This window comes from Bactrocera tryoni, chromosome 3, assembly GCF_016617805.1.
Source record: "Bactrocera tryoni isolate S06 chromosome 3, CSIRO_BtryS06_freeze2, whole genome shotgun sequence".
In the NCBI taxonomy this organism is placed as follows: Eukaryota; Metazoa; Arthropoda; class Insecta; order Diptera; family Tephritidae; genus Bactrocera; species Bactrocera tryoni.
This window is the reverse complement of record NC_052501.1, coordinates 16,793,574-16,814,334: the sequence shown is the minus strand read 5'-3', so window position 1 is coordinate 16,814,334 and position 20,761 is coordinate 16,793,574. Positions and strand designations below refer to the sequence as shown.

The following is a 20,761-nucleotide window of genomic DNA, read 5'->3' as shown; positions in this document are numbered from 1 at the left end:
ATTGCGTTCGTTTAAAGTAATATAGAGAAAGTTATAACTAACCGAAATCGATAGGTCCGGATGTTAGTTAAAACTTTGGAAAAAATAATATTTCATCACCGCATATGTTACAGTGTATTCAAACACATAGATCCCACAAATGTGAAGGGCATCACTTTTTATGGTTTTTGTTTTCGTATGACATTCGCGTATGTGTCAGAAAAATTTTCGAACCGCCCCTGTGGATTATCTTTGACTTGTTTCCCCTACTTCATTTGCTGTCATTCTCGTTTATGCTTTTGCCAACGAAATACCAATTCGAACACGCTTACCCCTGGTTGTCTTTAATTAGAAACGCAAAAAACAAATTGGAATTAAGTACAATTTTTGTATCCGCAATAATTTTGTGTTAATCGAATAAATACGGTGTCAGTGATATAAAACGTGCGATCTTTTGAAATATATCAGGAAAATTATTTCATAGAGTTGGTAATGTGCTACGCTCCACTTGTGAAAAACGCGAGTCTACCGAAATTAGTGTTGTGCGGGGCATATGAATACAAAATGAAATACTTTATTCCTAATTACGTCAACAAAAAAAGCAAATATACAAATATATACCTACAAATATAAATAAACATAAATGTGCAAAAAATATATTTGAAACGAAATATAAAACTAACGGTGCCAAAAAAACATCCAATACAGTAAAAAAAAAGTTATTGAGTTAAATGTATACATGTACAACAAGAAAAATAAAAAACAGTTTAATATTTTGCATACCGCAGTACAGTCTTGTACGGTATTTGTTAGCTCTATTTGACATCAAACATTAGAGAATGGTCTCTGAATGTAGCAGACGCTTCCCAGATTGCTAAAATATATTCTTGTTTAGATTGAGTTTTTAAGTTACAAAAATAATTCTTAGTAGCTGGAATTTGTGTTAAAATTTAAAATTAAGCCTGACAATTTCCGCAGGCAAGGTATAACAAGTGACGGTGGATGAAGCAAAGGAAAAGTGTGGAGTTAAAATGGCAAAAGAGTCGGGTTTAAAAGTTAAAGTGGGCATTGTTGAATCGGATTTGGTTGATTTGCTGTCGGTTTTCTCAAAAAAAGCATTCGATGCTTCTACAACTGAGCCTGGATCATTAGTGAGTCTACTTTTATTTACCATAGTTAAACATTGATTTATCGAATTGTAGGTTATAATACTACCTAATTAGAATATATTCTGGTTAAATTAAAATATGTGTACCCATAGTTATAATGTTATTTGTAAATACGTATTAAAGTTATGTTTTTAAATCTTTTATGTGCGATTATTACATGAGATGCGTTTATCTACCGTGTGGCATGGCGGCAATTGTTAAGAAATCATAAAGAACAGCGTGGCACGCTTTTAGGCGTAAAAGCCACATACTTGCATAAGTACCACGAATACGTCATTCAAGAGTCACGTTTTTGCGTTCTTACACACGATTTCATCGTTTCATGCTCGGCTACCGGCATATCACACATCGTATACGGTCGTGTTGGCGCCGCTATGTCGCAAACGTCATAAATGCCGCCTAAACAACCCACTTTTGCCAATCACATACATTTGCACTTATTTACAGTATGTATGCATGTGCGACTATATATGTATTTACATAGTATGAATTGATGAGCATGTGCAATGCAGTTAAAGTGTGTTCTAAGAAATCAGACATGAATATTTTGAAAAATGTGTGCTAATGGTTCTAGACCAGCAAATGTACATTAATTTCTTAAAATAATACAAAATAAGGTTATGTTCGTTTAGAACCAATACTCCAAAGATTCCGCTATTATATTTACATTAAATTAATTTGGAGGGTCTACTCGGAGTACATATGTATGTATGTATATCTTGTATAAACTAATGCTTTACTGATTAGTTCGATTTCCAACATTTTCAACGATTTTTAGATCTAGTTGTAATACCTATGGGGTTGTCTAGTGTCGGTTATTCACATGCACTTGTGCATACAGATGCACGCAGTATGTAATAAACACATTCATACATATGCATGTATGTATGTATGTGTGCGGTGAACACTTGTTTAAAATGTATTGTAGATAAGCGAATTAAATCTTGCGGTACAACAGTTACATTTTTTATTTTTTTTATTTTATACTGAAAATTAACAGATGTAAAATTTCACGTTATGGCGCCTACTAACTGTTTCATCATTTGCTGTCGTCATGCAAAAGCCAATAAAAACAAAAAACCTTAAAAAGCAAATACACAACAAGTGTAAATATGTATGTATGTAAAAGTTTCATATACTAGATATGTACATATGCATGAATAATGTGCAGGAATATGAAATTGCATATTTATATAGGTATTTAGCAACAACTCACGCGGTGAAATGCCAACAGTAACTTTTGAGCGAATGGGCAGAAGGTTATCAGCGGCGCTTATTGTGTTCAGCAGGCATTAAATTTGAATATTTAAATACATATGTTGCTAATTAAAATTAATTACATTAACTGTTGTATATACTGTACATACATGTGTATGTATGTATGTATGCGAATAACTTATGCATAATGCAAAATCAATGCGGTAATTTTGCTTGAGGTTGTTATAAATTTTGTAGGTTTTAAGCTTTTGATATTATGAAAAAAGTTTTAATCAAATTTTTCACCTAGTCTACATTTCTGAGGTAAATACGTCAGATGAAGTACATACAAGGTGCGTTCCAAAGTAAAAAGGACTTAAAAAAAAACAGAACAAATGGGTTTTTCGGCAAACCCACTTTTTTTTTAGTCAACATAGTCTCCTTCTGCTTCAATACAGCTTTTTGCGCGGTCCAAGAGCATGTAGAAAGAGTGTTTTAGCTCGTTGGCCGGTATGGCCGCCAATATGCCGGTGCAAGCCTTTTGAATAGCCTCTACGTCTGCATAACGCTTTCCTTTCATGGGCAAATGCATTTTTCCGAAAAGGAAGAAGTCGCACGGTGCCATATCCGGTGAATACGGAGAGTGGTTAATGGTTAAAATCTGATTTTTGGTCAAATAATCGGTCACAAGCGTCGATCGATGAGACGGCGCATTATCGTCATCAGTCAATGTGTGCACACACCTTTCGTAAGCCCAAATGTTTGGTCAAAATGCGATAAATCGATGTTTTGGAGATATTCAATCCCATTTCCATGAATTTCAATGATGATTTCGGCTGATTTTCGATGAATTCACGCACAGTTTCGATCACCGGTGATCACGGATTTTGTTTGGTACACATGTTGATCGTAATTTGTGTCCTCACGACCACTTTGAAAACGTTGAAACTACTCGCGCACTCTGCTCCGGGATAGGATGCCATCGCCATAAACTTGTTTCATCAATTGAAACGTTTCAGTAAAAGTTTTAGCAATTTTAAAACACAATTTAATTTTGGCTCTTTGTTCGAAGATCATTTTCACACCGATAAAACAAACATACTGAAACTTAAAACGCAATAACTTCATTTCCAAACGATGAAATGTCATGAAGATAGCATATTCTAAGCTAGATTCAAAAAGTCTTGTTTACTTTGGAATGCACCTTGTAGTACAAGAAAAGTGTGTCTATCTGATAATATTTTACTCGGACTGACAAAAAACAACATTATCTATATTATAATACAAATCTCTTTTATAAATAGGCGCCTAATATTCTATTAGTTCCATACCCTTGTTAAAAGCCTATTCATAAACCCTCGACTTCACAAAACATTCCAGCAACATTTTCAACGATTCCGCGGCTGTAATTCAATTGGAAACACAAAATTTCATGCAAACTCATTGTTAAATTCTTTTCTTTAACAAAAATTGGTAAACAAACTCTTTGCGTCGGAAACAAACAGCTGTCAAACATAATTGAAATATTTGGATCAAACTTCACACGAACGTAATGAAGGAGACAATCTTAAAAGAAAAATTATCGAAATTATTTTACACACGCAGTTTAAAGGCATCAGTCGGTGTCAAATTTAATCTAATGTTATTCTAATTTTTATTTTATTTTCGTAATTTTTGAATTTACATAAGATCTTAATAAATAAAATTCAAGCAATAATTATCGTTGCTATTTCATTTTTTGGTAATAAATACATTTTTGAAAAAAAAAAAATGATTTCAGAAATACATATTTGAAAATGTTTTATAACATTGCAATATATAACTGCGCTATATTGGCTTATTTTATTAAACAATGCAAAATGCGTATTTTACCAACAACAAAATTGACAAAGCTTAACTTATCGCATTCCAAAGCACGTGTGTGCATATGTATGCAGGTATTTTTATCGCTACCACTTTCACTATTCAAGGGCAGCTGTTTCACAATCAAATAAAAAAAATATACACAAATATTTAAATGCATGTATTACATTTAGTCGCAAAAGTAAAGGTTTCGTTTTTTAAAAAATAATCAAAAATTAATTTATGCGTATGCAAAGTTTAGAACGATAAACATATTTAGGTAATATAATTCTTGATCAGATTAGGTGATCTTACTTTCATATATTAGAGGTATGATGGCATTTTAGCTAATCGTTCCAATACTTTAATGTTTTGGTGTAGCTACACATGTATGTATGTATGTATATATACTTGCACATGCTCATATAGTATACATTGCTATTTATAAATATATACAGTATTGTGTAAAACAAATGCAGCTTTTCTATTTTTAAATGTTTTTCGTGGGATTTCGAGGCTATGTCTGCTTTTAAATGTGACCTCGTGCGTACGTTGCATATGATTTCCACAAGACAGTACCCCTGCGCTGTACGAAGGCAAAAGTCCGCTAGGCGGGCGAGTCCTATCTGGTCGCTAACAGAGTTATAAATAGGTGGCAGCAAAAGACCATATATTCGCAAAGCTCTGCGGTTGGCTGGTGATGTGGTTAGTACGTTGTTGATGCGGCGGGCTGGTTCGTTTAATTGTTGATAAAATTTCAAAAATCACAAAGCAATTGCACAAATTCAAAATACATGTACTTATGTGTATGTATGTACATACTATATATGTATATGATATAAGTACTTGTGATTTGTGACTACATATACTCATACACACATATTCACGAGTATATCAATTAAAATTTTTATCTTGCCTATGGTATTTTCTTCAACCTGGTTCACTTGATATTTACAAAGAAGTGAAAATAAAAAAAAAATTGTATATGCACATATATATGTATGTACATATGTACACAGATATCTCTATTCTAGCGGAAATCACTCAACACCCAATAAAACTTGCATACATATATAAGGACGTAAATTTCACTTTCAATTTGTTCGAGTCCACCTGTTTGAGCGAATGCATCGAATAACGGTTACGTGGCTGCCAGAATACGTGACATGCCGCTGTGGACGTTAATACAATTTCCCTACGCTTTCAATATACATATTTATACTATTCTGTCATTTCTAGTATTGAATGCCACGTTTCTGGGTTACATTGTAAACATATTTATGTTCTTATTTATGTATATTTTTCGGATTTGAGCTAGCTGATGCACGAACGTTTGACATTTTCTAATTTTCAAATTTTCGGATTTTTTACCTTATAACCTCTGATTGCGAATGTGTTTAACAATTACACTAGTTAACAGCCATTTTGCGACTGTGATGTTAGTAGATGTTTCTTGCTAATTTTGGGTTGCTGAAACCAGAAATGATAGTTAAAATTTCTTAACAAATTTTTAACCACCACACTTTTACAAAAATGACATGAAATTGGTGAACGTGATGGCAAATTTTTGAATTCAAATTCGTAATCAGGACACTTCAAATACCTCGCAACCCTCTTAGCACATCAGTCGCAAAATTTTTCTTTTTGTTTGGGATTTTCTGTAACTACAACAACAACGTAGAATATAATAGTTTTTGAATTATTTTGCAATAAAAATTAGCAATTTGAAAATTTTTCTACGAAAGATTAATTTTGTGCCTTTTTATACCATGAACAGGGTTATACAGTTTGTAACACCTTGAAGAAGGCATCGGAGACCCTATAATAAATATATACTATATATACGCGAACTAGTTCCTCCGTTTTTGAGATATCAATCTGGAGTATTGCACACGTCATTCTCCCCTTGAAGCTGTTTATTTGTCGGAACCACCAATATCGGACCACTATAGCATATTGCTAAAATTATTCAATATATTTTCGGTTTGGCCATTCGATATAATAAAGTTGCCCTATAGGCGATAAAGGCAGTATATATTATATACACAAAGATATGTTTGTATGTACAGATACCGCGTACAACTATCTATTGTCAACAACATTGCGTTCCACTTTCTTTATCAATTTATGTGGGCTTAATAAATATAAATACATCATATGTGTGTATGCATGTAATAACATTTACATAAAGGTATTTATTTACAAGCATTTCTGGGCCACTTCTTGATTGCATTATGCTGAGAACTTGTGTTTGAAGACATTATGCCCCTTATTTACATATACATATTGTGTATGTATGTATACATATATGTACATACATATGTTTTTTTTGTTTTTAATTTCTTACATGCTAACGTGTACGTGCGTTCACGCACGTATTCGGAAAATTAATTTCAATGAATTTTTCACTACACATTCCAATTAATTTGGATGCCCTAATTGATAACTATTGCAATCCAACCAAAAATCAGATAAAATTAACCTTTTAACTATAATTTGGGCTTGGCGGTATTGAGTGAATATTTACTTCAATCCTATTTAATGGAAGCGTTAAGTCATTCAATATCTAGAACGGCACAGCGGCGGTTATTTACGTTGAACAAATTTTACTCATGTGACAAGGTGCTTTTGGGTGCGTAGAGATGAATAGGAAGGAAATGCACCGCGACAATAAGACTACTGTGCTCTCTAAATCTTTCATATTATTTCATTCAACCCTAAAGTTCTAAGAAAATCTAGGATCTTTGAGAGATTGAAGCATTTGATATGACCTTGCTTCGACTGCATGAGTCCTAGCTGCGTCAGCGTTCTTCTAGTCACCCCATTCCTTTCCAACAATATGTGCGCCGGCGTTTCGGGCTTTAGCTCTGAGAACCGACAAGTTTCCTTAGAACTCAGCCCTATTTTGGGCATATGTTTACTCAGTCTGCGGTGTCCTGTAAAAAAATCACAAGCTTGACTGCTATCTCGTTTCCTTCAATACCTGTATGTCTCGGAACCCAAAGTAGCCGAACTCTTTTCCGTACGCTTACGACACTTAATTTCTTGACACATTCCCATACCATCTGCAATTTGATGTACATGATGATATTGCCTTCAGTGCCGTCTGGCGAACGCCGTAAATTACTATATGTTGATTAATAGGTATTTTCCTAAGTATGATGGCGAATACTTCTATTTGAAAATTGCTGGAGTATTTGCCCATGGGCATTGCCAGCTTTGTTCTTGGGCTCATAATCCCCATGCCGATTCTGTGGTATTGAGTCAGGTGTCTATATAAACATCACATAAGTGTTGAATGAATAGAGAATACCACGACAAGATTAACTCGGTTTATTCTAGTTGAGATCTTCAAGTTGTGCATATTTCTCTTTGCATCAGGAACTTTCGCCAGTTTTATTAAATATTTTATTCATATTTGCTTTAGGCTAGGAATGTGACCCATGACGGCTGGGTCTTCGGACCTGGATGTTTATGCGCCCAAGGTCAGTTGACTCGGCAACATTTCTCTAAATGAAATCAAGGATGTTCTACCTACCTACCTGTTCTATAATACCTACGACAGCCGGATCTCCGTTACCTGATTTGACCCGGAGTTCATCTGGCCAAGAACTACAACAACTACGAATATGACATCAAAATTTTGTGAGATCTGTTGAACAAAATTTGATTGAAGTATTTGTTTTTAAAATTATAACTATCCAAATCACTAACCAACCGCTTGAATGCATTCCACGTCAGTGCATCGACCTCTGCAGGCTAAAAAATACTTTTTTAATTAAATCTTTTTTTACGGTCAAATCAGAGTTTTAGCAACTGTTCGCTTAAACTTTATTTGCATTATTGCAAGTATGTGCATGTCTACTATATTTATTTAAATTTTTGATTATTGTAATTAATCGTCTAAAAATTAGCACATTTACAATGGCACTGCCTTAAGTGCAGCAAATACAAATACTCGCATTAAACCGGTTTTTTGCATAACAAATTTGGCCATCAATAGCTTTGCTTGTACTCTTACTCACGATACACATACCGACTGATTTGTCTTTCATTCATGGCTACCAAGAGTGAGGAAACAAAAATAAAACCGACCGACAATGACTTCAAATTCACCGCATTGTTGCATAGTATTTTTCTCAAAAAGTGTGTCGCCATTCAACTCCGACAAACTCTCAACGCCAAAGAAATGAATTAAACTCAGCAACTAGACAACACGCTTTGCATTGCGACTGTGAACGGCATCACAGTCGCAAATAGTAGCTCCATTGTAGCAGCTAGTAGCTGCAGCTTCAAATAACGCCTTGTAAACGAGACACATAGAGTACCTAGATGGCGGCTGGCCGGGTGGGTGTAGGTCGCACAGTCAATGGCATTTAGCCATAATAGCTGGCAGTTACGAGCCCAAACAAAACGCGAAGTTTTAGCAAAGCTACATACAACGCTGGCCAACCCAGTCTTGTGTGTTGTGTAGCGAGCGCATGCGTCTGCTGCTGCTGTTTACCCAGCAGTTGAAAAGTCTTTAAAATCCGGGTTTCGCGCAACTCACGACTTGCCGTAACCGATGCGGCTACGCCTCGAACTGATTTTTGATCACACAACCTACATATGTATATGTACTATATATATTTTGTATAGTTTATTCCACGTTTTACTACATTGCATTTCTGTTGCTGTGTCGATGAACGCCGGCTGTCGGTAACCGCGGCATGGTATTTATGTCACAAAAAGAGGCACGAAGAACTCGAGCGATAATCGGGCAAATAGTCAGCTAGCGCAGCCACCGACCTGCGTTCGCAAAACTATTGAAACTACTTGCACTCGTCGGCAGCAGCAGCAGTAGTAGTGCAGTGCTGTGAGGCGACCATACACCCATGGCAAAGTAGTGCGCGAACATTGCTGCAGACTATCGCTGAAACGCAGTAACAGGCACACAGAAGCGTTTGTAGTTTGCCCGTTGCGATTGGAGCGTGGCACTGCTGCATTAAATGGCAATACACGAGAACGACAACAGCGATTGCATTGTTGTTCACTTAAGGCGAGGCAATGCAGCTAAACACTCACTCATTCGTGCCTTTGCATAATGCATATACTCTTAAACAGTTGTCTTGGCTGTTTTGCATTGAGCGTACATAAACAAGCTTGTGCTGGGCATCAGTCGGCTTATTAGTGGTTTGTTGATGCTTTTCATTTGCTTTTGTGCTTTTGCAGCGTTGTGGTTTTCTGTCACTGATGACGTGTCAGTGTATGACGTTTATAAACTTTGGTTGCCCACAATGTGTTTCGCATATACATATGTATGTAGTATGTATAAAGACGCCAGCACATTCAGTTTTATTAGGTAGTGTTATTAAACGGCATACACAAAGAGCACAGTGGGCTCAGTTATATCCAAACAATAAAATATCATTGAATATATCTCAAAAACAAAAAAATATTTCATGTAACAATGATCATCGAGGATCACTGCCAAGTGGTTCTATTTTGCTGTTAAATTTTTTTTTATGACGATCTATTATTCATTCAACATTATACATTCAACTTTAATGTTGAGCTGTTTTGTCGAACCGAAACCCATATCGTCGTCTTCTTCTGACTGCTGCTTTGTCGATCCAATGTATGAACAGTTGTTTCAGGTTACGAAAATCGTGGACCACTTAGTTTGTTCTTGGTGTAAAGGAATCTGGTCTAATTAGGATCTACCTGATTTGGCTTGTGATTGATTGATTTGCTTTTGTGTTTACCATCTGATTCGATCCCGATTCCTGAACCAATACCAGCATCCCAACATTTAATTAAATTTTCCATACACTGGTTTTATAAACCCCGGCTGGGATGGCCTTATTGGATCATTATTGGAGCCACATTCACTAGAATGGACTGTTTCGACGGCAACTCCCGCATCAAAATGTGTTGAGTCGATTCATAGTCCATAAGAGATGTCTCTGCTATCTCTCATCTAACATGACGATTTTCAACTAAAAGATTTTAGCTTTTTCGAAGTTACCGCCATTACCAGAGTTGGCTGGATGACTCACTTGCGGCAAATTTTCGATGACTTCAGGGCCTACATTGAATGATTTGTGCCACTCAAATACTTGTAAATAATGTGGATATCCCAAAATATTTAGCCGTGATTCCAAATACTTGTAGATAATGTAGACTCCCTGAAATATATAGCCGTGATTCCAATGGAAGCATAAAATTTCAAGCAATCGTTAAATTTGTTTTCCTTGGGTAAAAATCGGTGCCAAACACATACATACTTATTTACTTATGAAGTTAAAACTTTACACGAAAAGGAAAAAATCAAGGAAACCAATATTTAATGAGGTTTGAGGGTATCTAATGCACCAGTCCGGTTCAAATTTGTTCAGATTTTTATATACAGTGAACAACAAAGGACTGTTGTCTGTACCACTGTCTCGTGGGCTTGCTCGCACTGCCAAATGCATTCGACTATTTTCTTCACGTGCTTTTAATGCATTCTTTTTAATTTTGTTTACTACTTATTCGTGTTTATTTTATTGCATTACTTTTCGCACATTTAACGTTACGCCAGCGGCGGCGTCATTTAGTCGTTGTCGTGCTACACAAAAAATAAAAACGAACAGAAAATTGCCACCACACTTTCGAACTGGTTGCCGCAGCCAACCTCGTCAACCAAGGGTTTTGCGCTGTTGCTGACTTATCAACAAAGTTGTTTGTTGTTCGCTAAACGAGTGTACGGCAGAGTTCATCGTGTGATGGCTATCATTGCATTTGTGTACTTGTATAAGTGAGCACGAGTCGATCGGTATATCACACTTTTGTTATTTTTAGCCTTTTAGACTTGAGACAGCGGCCTTAATAATGCAACAACACCAACAACAACAAGTGCATCCAAATACATGCACTATGTATGCAAGCCACAGGGCAGGGTGTGGCATTGATTACTGTTGTGATTTTTGTTGCATTCGATGGGCGTATGTACATATGTATGCAGCGAATAGTTCTTTTTGATTGTAGTCGTCTGCTAGTTTTCGTTGTTTTTTCTTAGCTTTTAGTAGAACATTGTTGTAAAAGCACTGTAATTGCAAATTGTTAAAATGTCTACTCTTCTTTTTATCGAATAATGCAACACGTGTCAGCCGCTGTCATTGTTCGCCGGTGTCTGCCTGCCTCGTACTTTTGACGATTTTTACGTTCACTGCGTACGGCAGCTGACAGCTATAAATGTACATATGTATGTACATATGTATCTACATACAAAAACGCACATATAACAATGTAATAAAACCGGTTAATCCGGAATTTTGCCGGCGCTATAGTGATTTATCTCTATAGACCTACAAATATAACTATATATAAATTACGAAAGTACAGTTTTACGTGCATTAAATTAAACCGTATGTATATTTTATACAAAATGTGTACGAAATGTGTGCAAAATGCGAATTCGCAAATCTTTTAGTTGTTGGCGTTTTATATAGTGCGGCTTTCAAGCACAGAAGGCTCGCCGAATGCTTTCAAAGCAACTGTACTTAAAAAAACATAATAAATGCGCGTCGACTCTGACACCAAGAAAATGTAAGTATGACTATGTATTCGCAAAATCTTTTCCTGTTTTATAAAAATGAATTTGTTTATTATTATTAGAGCTTGTTTCCTTATTTCGTCTAGTATTCCAAGAAATATGCAAGCTGATTTGCCAAGCGTTTTATGAATACGCGCTTGTAATTGTAAAATATGCAACCCAACACGCTTCAGACTTTCTGATTTTAATGCGTTATGTACCTTTTTATACTCCGGAATGTTGTCGCATCTCAAAGTCAACAACATTTCATTGACCTCGTGGATAGCGTTGTAGTATTTCTGGTTTATATATGATATCGGTTGTTGTTCCTAATATGCATATGGATGCACAAACGCACATACATACATATATACATGCATATAGATATGTGGGATAATGTACTTTGCGTATTATGGCTGATTTGTTAAATACATGTATATTGCGTGTGTATTTCAGACTACTTGCCTCTTGGCGCAAATGCAAAATTGGAACCTTTGCTAAGTCCTACAAGGTTTGTTCCAAAGTAAAAAGGACTTAAAACAAAACAGAGCAAATGGCTTTTTCGGCAAAATCAACTTATTTTATTCAAAATAGTCTCCTTCTGCTTCAATATAGCTTTCTGCAGGGTCCAAAAGCATGTCGAACGAGTGTTTTAGCTCGTTGGCCGGTATGGCCACCAGTATGCCGGTGCAAGCCTTTTGAATGGCCTCTACGTCTGTATAACGCTTTTCTTTTATGGGCAAATGCATTTTTCCGAAAAGGAAGAAGTCGCACGGTGCCATATCAGATGAATACGGGGAGTGGTTAATGGTTAAAATCTGATTTCTAGTGAAATAATCGGTCACAAGCGTCCTTCGAATGTTGGATTCTGAGCAATTTTTGGTCGTCAGTCAATTTGTGCGGAACAAACCGTGCACACACCTTTTGGAAGCCCAAATGTTCGGCCAAAATGCGATAAATCGATGTTTTGGAGATGTTGAATTCCATTTCCATGAATTTCGGCTGATTTTTGGTGAATTCACGCACAGTTTCGATGGAGCTTCCGGTGATCACGGATTTTGATTGGTCCACTTGTTGATCGTCATACCCATTGTCCTGTTGGAACCACATATTGTTCAAGTCCATATCATCCAATTAAGGCCAAAAATATTCGGTTATTATTGAGCGGTAGCGATTGTCATTTACAGTAACATGACGGTTTTGATCATCATGGAAGAAGTACAGCCCAATGACGCCGCCGGCCCATTAACCACACCATATCGTAATTTTTTCGGGTTTCAATGGTGCCTCATGGTGTACGTGTGACTTGCTGCCTGACCAATAACGCATATTTTGCTAATTGACGAAGCCATTCAGCCAGAAATGAGCGTCATTGCTAAAGATTTAAATCCGGATAATTTTCAAGTTGTTGCTCAGCTCAATTCACGAACATACGACGATTCTGGTGGTCAAGTGGCTTGAGTTCTTGCGTCAGTTTGATCTTGTAAAGATGTAGGCCAAGATCTTATCGCAAAATTCACCACAACGACGTCACAGAGATGCCCAACGTTGTAGAACGACGTGTGAGAGACTGATATGGGTTTTCCTCAATTGATGCGCTAGGTACAGCAATATTCTCGACACTATGTCCACTTCTTTGTCTCACTGGCACGAGAACATTTTGTACTGTGTCTGTGGATTAAAATTTTTCCACTTTACGCTCAACTGTTGATCTGACAGACTATTATTAGTCCAATCATTATAGTAAGTTCACCTCGGATTTCGATATACCCATTTATATGTCAATATACAAGTATTTACAGACATATGTATAAATGGGTATATCGAATTCCGAGATTCTTACCTAATTTAAGCTTAAATGACTGGACTATATGACGATCACAAATTGGACGTAGCGCTCTTAAAGTTGAGGCCACTGATTCCGAATATCGGTTGTAAATTTTAATAATTTTGACTTGTTTTATCGCACATCTTTCCATGATGAAATGGAAAACTTACTGAAGAGAAATGTCAAAAGAGCGGGAAAAATATGGCGTCGTTTGCTGTCGCTATTGGTATACTTTTATAGCGTCGTTTTGAAAAAACACTTTATTTTATATATGTTATGTAAATACATACATACACACAGTATTTCTGAAATGGGAAAGTTTATAGAAATATATCCAACAAAAGAACAGTAAATGAAGTTTCGAGTACTGTGGTTCTGAGTATTTTAGTTAAGATTGAATTGAAGATAAGAAAGGTTAAGCTAATGCAATTATCTTACGCTTATTAAATGATAGGCCCCTTAAACACTTTTTTAATTATATAGAAATAAAAATATCTAGCAAAAATAAACATACATACATATCTATACATATGTACATTCTTTTCTTCCGTAGGACGAGCTTATCCTACATAATTGCGAGTATCTGATGAGCCTTGACTACAATACATTTCAAATAGATAATACTGGTGGCGTACTTACTGACTGCTACCCGCCAACCATTTTTGTGCCCGAATCTGAACATGACCACGTGGCAACAACCGTGGATAGTACGCCGAACACCACGAGTAATTCAAACGGCGCAAACGGTTTCGAAAGTCCTAATGGCAGTGACTGCAATGCTAAAAGTCGAAAACCCTACCGTCATTCCAATGGAAGCATCCCGCGCAGCATTACTCCGACACTTGAAAATGATAATAGCAATGGTTGTGATAACTCCACAGGGAATGGGAGTGATAGCGATAGCAGTATTCACTCGTTTGTTACCGTCTCACGACCACAACGTCCGCCAAAACAGCGTACCATCTATGAAGAAATGTATGATGCCAATAGAATACGTGACCTTATAATTCGTGCCAGATATGCACGATGTCGTCAACGCTTCGTTGCGCCTGTTATATATTTTCGTGGCCAGTACATTTGTCGATCAGCTACAGTATCTGTGGTGCAGGAAACTTATTCTCGTTACGCTTATGATTACATAACATCGGGTACTACCAACGAAACACAACAACGAACGCATCCCGAAGAAAATCCTGATTCTTCGGATGATTCATTAGTAAATGATTCGCCATCACCATTTTCCTACAGCGAATCGATCAAAAGTGACATTGCCCTACTAAATACGCTCAATATCAAAACTATCGCCGATTTGATGGTTGAACAAAGGAAGATCAAATTCTTTGTAACGTAAGTATTTCAGTTGTAGGTATTCATAGAATTATAGCAAATGTTATATGTATTGATATGAGAGGTCTTTATGGGAGCCGTGGTAAAAATTGCGCGATGGGCGTGGCACCGCCCGACTGATTACAACCACATTTGGTACATAACATTCCTATCACATTCACAGTGCGGAAATGACAGAATCGGACTAACCACACCAACTTCACATATAACTCAATTTTAAATTCCTTCCGACTATTTCACTTTCCCGTGTACAAATCAAGAAGCAATTAATAGAAACGGGATGAAACTATGCACGAATAATTCCTATCAATGTGTGAGCTATATAATTGAAATTCAGAAATAATCATTTCCTTACAATGGTATGTCTGTGTGTCAAAAATGGTTTGAATCGGGTCAAACCATCCTCCATTCACCATATAACTAATATAAGGATTTTCGAACGTCCGGGTGGCTTTATACCGAAAATGAAAATGAGAGAACGTGTTTTACCAATAACAGTGTATCTTTGTGGTCGAAAACTTAACTTAGCCCCCATATAACTAATAAAAAAAATTTTATTAATATGTGGCAAGTTAATAGTATGTGGTTTTGGAAAAATAGATAAAATCGGAATCTAATTTCTTGTGCCGAAACGTTTAGAATATTGGAAAAAATCTTCGGTGGTAATTGTTTATCGCGAGCAAGTGTTTTTGATTTGTAGAAATTATTCAAAAAGGGTCGCGTTGACGACGAACCACGTCCAGGACGGCCATCGACATCAGCTGATGATAAACACGCCAATAAAATAAAGGAATTGGTGCTTGAGAATCGAAGCTTAGCAGTCATAGATCTTACTAGCATCGTTGAAATATCGGAAGGATCAGTAAAAACCATTTTGAAAAATCATTTAGGCCTAAGAAAAAGCTCGATTGGTTCCAGAATCACTTAATTTTTTTCCAAAAACAGCGACGTTAACGTCTGTGAAACAATACTTTCCGACTATCAGGATGTCTTGAAACCATGTTACCACCTGGACACAGACAACTTCTATTGAACATAGTAAGCGAAATGCACTGAAAACGGTGTTGTCTTGTTGAAAAGAGAAAGCGGGTGACTGTGGCTGGGTAGTAAATTTGCCTTTAATACTTCCTGGTATTCGGAACTATTCATTCGCAAGAAGGGAATTGGAAGAGTACTGTCCAGAACTTGATAATGCGCCCAATATCATAAGTGATTCACTTTTATACTAATGAAACACCGTTTTCAGTGCATTCCCGCAAAAGTACCGTTAAAAAAACAGGACAAACATTTTCGCGCGTCGTGTTTCTGTGAGTGGTGCAAGCCGAAAATGCAGCGGTCGTTAGAACATAGACTCAAACGAAGAGTCAATCGGGTCCGACAAGACATCGCAGCCGATTGGAAGTTGCACCACGACAACCCTCACACCGCCTTTCTTGTGAACAGATACCTAACCAAGGCCGGCATCCCAACGCTTCCTCAGATGTGGCCCACGGACTTTTCCTTGTTTCCTTGCCTGAAAGCAGCATGCACCTCGGCTCTCAAGGCTTTTCCGGAGAATGCTTTCTGTGACGCCTTCAATGCGTGAAAATCGCGTTGGCAGGGCTGCATCGACGCAGAAGGAGCCTATTTTGAAAGTTTTTATAAAATTGTACAATTGGTTCAATATTTTTTTAAATCGACTCAGTCCTATTAATTTTCGGGCAAACTTAACTGTATAACTTAATAAAATACCAAATTTGATTTAACACTATTTCGTCGAATAATAAATGTTTAATTCTGTCACAGCTTTTTTTTTATATAAAGTTTGGCAACACATATAAGTATTTCGCCGGCTTTGATCCTTGCAAGTTGCAAGAGTATGAAATGTTCGGTTACACTCGAACTTAGCACTAACTTACTTCTTAAGAGTTAATGTTGGGGGTTATCGAATCTATTTTTTGTCCTAATAAGTATGTATATATGTACATATGTATATGTATATTATATGCAAATTGATTTTTAACAATATTTCTTTAATTGTAGCATATCCTCATCGGAGAAAGCCGATCCTGAGCATAACTATAAAAATTTCAATTTACTCGCCCTGCCATATCCCGGTTGTGAGTTCTTTAAGACATTTCGTGAATATGATTATACTGCACCTAATTTGCATTACAATTGGAAAAGTTCATTTAACAATGCCGACATAAGTATACCGAAAATCGGACCCGCAATGGATCTTGACATAAACTGGGAAGAATACCGCAATTGGGATGTGGTGGTGATCACACAAAATTATCTTAAGGCAATGCTTAAATATGTGCAGGAAGAGAATAGTGGCCTTTTGGTACATTGTATAAGCGGTTGGGATCGCACTCCACTGTTCATCTCTTTGATACGCTTATCGCTTTGGGCGGACGGTCTTATACATCAATCACTAGATATTACACAGATTACTTACTTCACATTGGCCTACGATTGGTATTTATTTGGTCATCAACTTCCAAGTCGCGAGAAACGTGGCGAAGATATTATAGTCTTTTGTTTTCACATGCTGAAATATATCGCCAGCGAAGAATTCAGTTTAGGCGAGCACAGGTAAGTTGGATTATTTGAGAATTTTTTTCCTACTACCTAGTAACTAAATAAAAAACAGGTTAAATAGAATATTATACATTAGAATATCAACAGCCCATCCAGAAAGAAACGTCGGAGACCCTATAATATACATATATGTATGTACTAGTATGTATGCAAATAAATGATCAGCAGGACCAGCTTAGTCGAGTACGGATATGGCTACCGTTTATATGTCCAGTTGTTTGTATATACATATCGTCACCTGAAATGCAAAATAACGTAACAACATTTTCGGAAATTTACAGAGGAGGGAATGAACCACGTAATAAAATGAAACATAAGTGAAACAAAATTTAAATATTGGTTAAAACAGGGTTATATCTGATAGCCGAACCTTAAAATGTTGGACATATGTACTTATATGTACTATGTAATTTGAAGTAGTGGATCGTAATCAATGAAGCACTCCATTTCGAATTTTTTGCTGATACGTTATTTTGCATTTTAGGTGACGATATACTCTAACTAGTCCATAAGTTTAATAGATATCGATCTGAAATGTTGCACACGTCATTATCCCTAATTGCTTATTTGTCGGAACCGCCGATATGGAACCACTTTAGTTGCCACACAAACTGAACGATGAAATAAATGGCTATCTCTCCGACTTTTCTCATTTCTTCTCTGCAAGGAACCTAACACTCCCCCACTAAATCCACAGCGACCATATAGACAGAGACTATACCTTAACTTTGCAGTCTATGATGTTAAAATTCCGATTCTTAATAAGTCAAGATTTTTTGCGTAACGCTAGACAGCCTGGGGAAAATACAAAGAAAAGTTGTTGGCAACTATGTACATTGCAATCGGTCGGCCGTTCATAAACTTCGCAGCACCGATATGGTCCGGATGCAGTGAAACGCAGACGAAGAAGCTTCAGCCATGCAGAACACTGCACTCCGGATTATAGGCTTGCTGATGTCTCCGGTCGAATATTTACATACGATGCCCATATGTTTCCGGTTAAGAAACATAACGAACTCCTCTTCAAGCAGTTTTGACATTTTCAATTGACATGACTTCTTAACGAATTTCGTCGTGAATTATTTTCCAAAGCAACGGTACAATCTCCGAAGAAGTTGTTTAATTCGTATCACCTTAGCATATAGCTGTCATACAAACTGACCTATCAAAATCAAGTTCGTGTATGGAATCTTTTGTATTTTTGAGAAATATTATAGCTTCGGTATAACTGAAGTTACCTTCTTTCTTTTCTTTTTTTATTTTTGTTTAGTAATTTAACCATTTTCTTAATGTTTTTTTTCCGTTTCTTGTTTCATAGAAAACGTACAAAAACAACCAGCAGTAGTGGTAGTTGTGGGCTCGGACTAAAAATGGAAGATGATGCCGCTTTAAGAGAGTAAAATGCATATTAAAACAGACCTAGTTTTTCTCTATTTTAATTTTGTTCACTTCTTTTCAGAGAACTATTTTTAGCCGCCTGCGATCATGATAGTAATGATAGTTTTTCAAATATTTCCAACTGTGATCTGCAAGTAACTGATACATTAAACGCTATGACAATACCCAACACATCGCCACAAGCAACAACGACCAATAATACTACAATTCCTAATCGTTCGCCTAATTCTAAACGGTATGTTCAACTATATCTACACATTTGTGTAAACATCTTTTAGTTCGTAATATATGATCTTACCAATATAGTACACGCACAAGTCCTATGCCGGTGCCAGGTGCAAATTCGGCGCGTCAACGGCAAGAATCCGTATCATCCAACAGCAGTTGGCACTTAGTGACAGAAACTGGCTCCATAGATTCCGTTGCAGCTGGTAGTTATATGCGTAATCATGCTGCCACACGTTCAGAGAGCGGTTCAGTGAATTCAAACAGCAGTACTCAATCTAGTAGACGCTCCAATGGCAGCACTACAAAGAATAGTGGGAGCGATACCGTAGATAGCAGTCCAAGTGCTTATAATCCAAGCGGTGACAGCAATATAAGTGGCACTAGTTTTAGTAGTGCTGCAAGCAGTCATGGCTCTGACACAAGTAATACTACACTGCCAACTACAATGAAAGACACCGCGACTGCTAGTAATGGCGAACAAGAGAAATCATTGACACCGAAACCAACTGAACATCGATACAAGACTGAGTAAGTTAAATCTTATAACAATTTTATTTTATAAAAGTGAATCTTAATCTATTTTTATAATAGACGCGAAAAACGTTTAAATCTTGTTCGTGCCCTCTTCGTTCGTTGTTATGGTAAAGGTGTGGGCCTCAAATTGAGGGAAGGTTACAGCGGAAATATTGGAGCAGTCATTTCAACTCTATTCTGAAGTGCTGGATACAACATAACTTAAATGAGCGACGTAAACTAAGTGAACACAAACATACATACATACACACATGGAAACACATTTTTAATTTTACCAAATCTGTTTTTAAATTAATTTAGTTTCTCGTTTTTGTCAAGTTTTAATAATTTTAAGGAAATGTGAAAGTAAATGTCTGCCATAATCGGTTGTATCAGGCTATTATGTCCTTCTTGCTGTTTGTTAGAAAAATTTACATACATTGTACCCTAATTAAAATTCAAAAAACGGTTGTCGTACGAAAAATTGTATTATTTGTCAAAAACAAATTTTATATATACAAAATCAGGCATGCATGCACATTAATGAAGTCGATAAATAATATTTAGTTTTAATTTTTCCATAGTGCACCGTTAAGTATTTCATACAAAAACAATTATTACCCCCTTTATGCTTATGGCGTACGATAACTGTGGAATTAAAAAAAAAAACATTTTGATTATTAATTAAGTTTTCTTTACAACAAAAGCTAGAATAAAGATATGATGCGTTTCATTCAGAGTTCTTAATTTAGCATTGCCTTTAGACTGGTCATTGCTTTAATTGTTTTACATTTTATGTACATGCATACAAAGAAACATATGTATGTATAGCATATATTCAAATGGAAAACAACTCTAACTTGCTATTTTTCGCATTTCACATTTAAATTTCATACATTACACAAGTTCTGTTTTTGTGTACAAAGAATGTGTAACTTTATGAACTATAAATACATATATATATTTTTCTCTGGGCTATATGTGTTCCCCAAAGATGTATGTATATTGAACGGTACGCATTTTAATTTACTGCTTACGTATTTTTTGTTTTCAATGAGAAATCGCTGCCGCCACACTCTTTTGTAATTTTGATATGAAATTTTGATATTAAAAAGTGTACTT

At 36.3% G+C, this 20,761-nt stretch overlaps 1 protein-coding gene across 1 annotated transcript; it reads left to right on the top strand.

The window, feature by feature from the left end:
- Positions 1 to 631: 631 nt before the first annotated feature.
- On the top strand, positions 632 to 20,386 carry LOC120770037 (myotubularin-related protein 14). The gene is made up of 7 exons (XM_040097152.1): positions 632 to 1,130; positions 14,124 to 14,917; positions 16,940 to 17,494; positions 18,819 to 18,896; positions 18,960 to 19,133; positions 19,205 to 19,654; positions 19,718 to 20,386. The coding sequence occupies exons 1-7, from the start codon at positions 1,011 to 1,013 to the stop codon at positions 19,839 to 19,841; spliced, it is 2,295 nt and encodes a 764-aa protein (XP_039953086.1). The 5' UTR covers positions 632 to 1,010; the 3' UTR covers positions 19,842 to 20,386.
- The last annotated feature ends 375 nt before the right edge of the window (positions 20,387 to 20,761 follow it).

Excerpts from the sequence above, each read along its gene's own strand:
- LOC120770037 (XM_040097152.1), top strand. The coding sequence starts at position 1,011 with ATGGCAAAAGAGTCGGGTTTAAAAGTTAAAGTGGGCATTGTTGAATCG. Across the intron at positions 14,918-16,939 it reads AAGATCAAATTCTTTGTAAC|CATATCCTCATCGGAGAAAG; the intron begins GTAAGTATTTCA and ends CTTTAATTGTAG. Across the intron at positions 17,495-18,818 it reads TTCAGTTTAGGCGAGCACAG|AAAACGTACAAAAACAACCA; the intron begins GTAAGTTGGATT and ends CTTGTTTCATAG.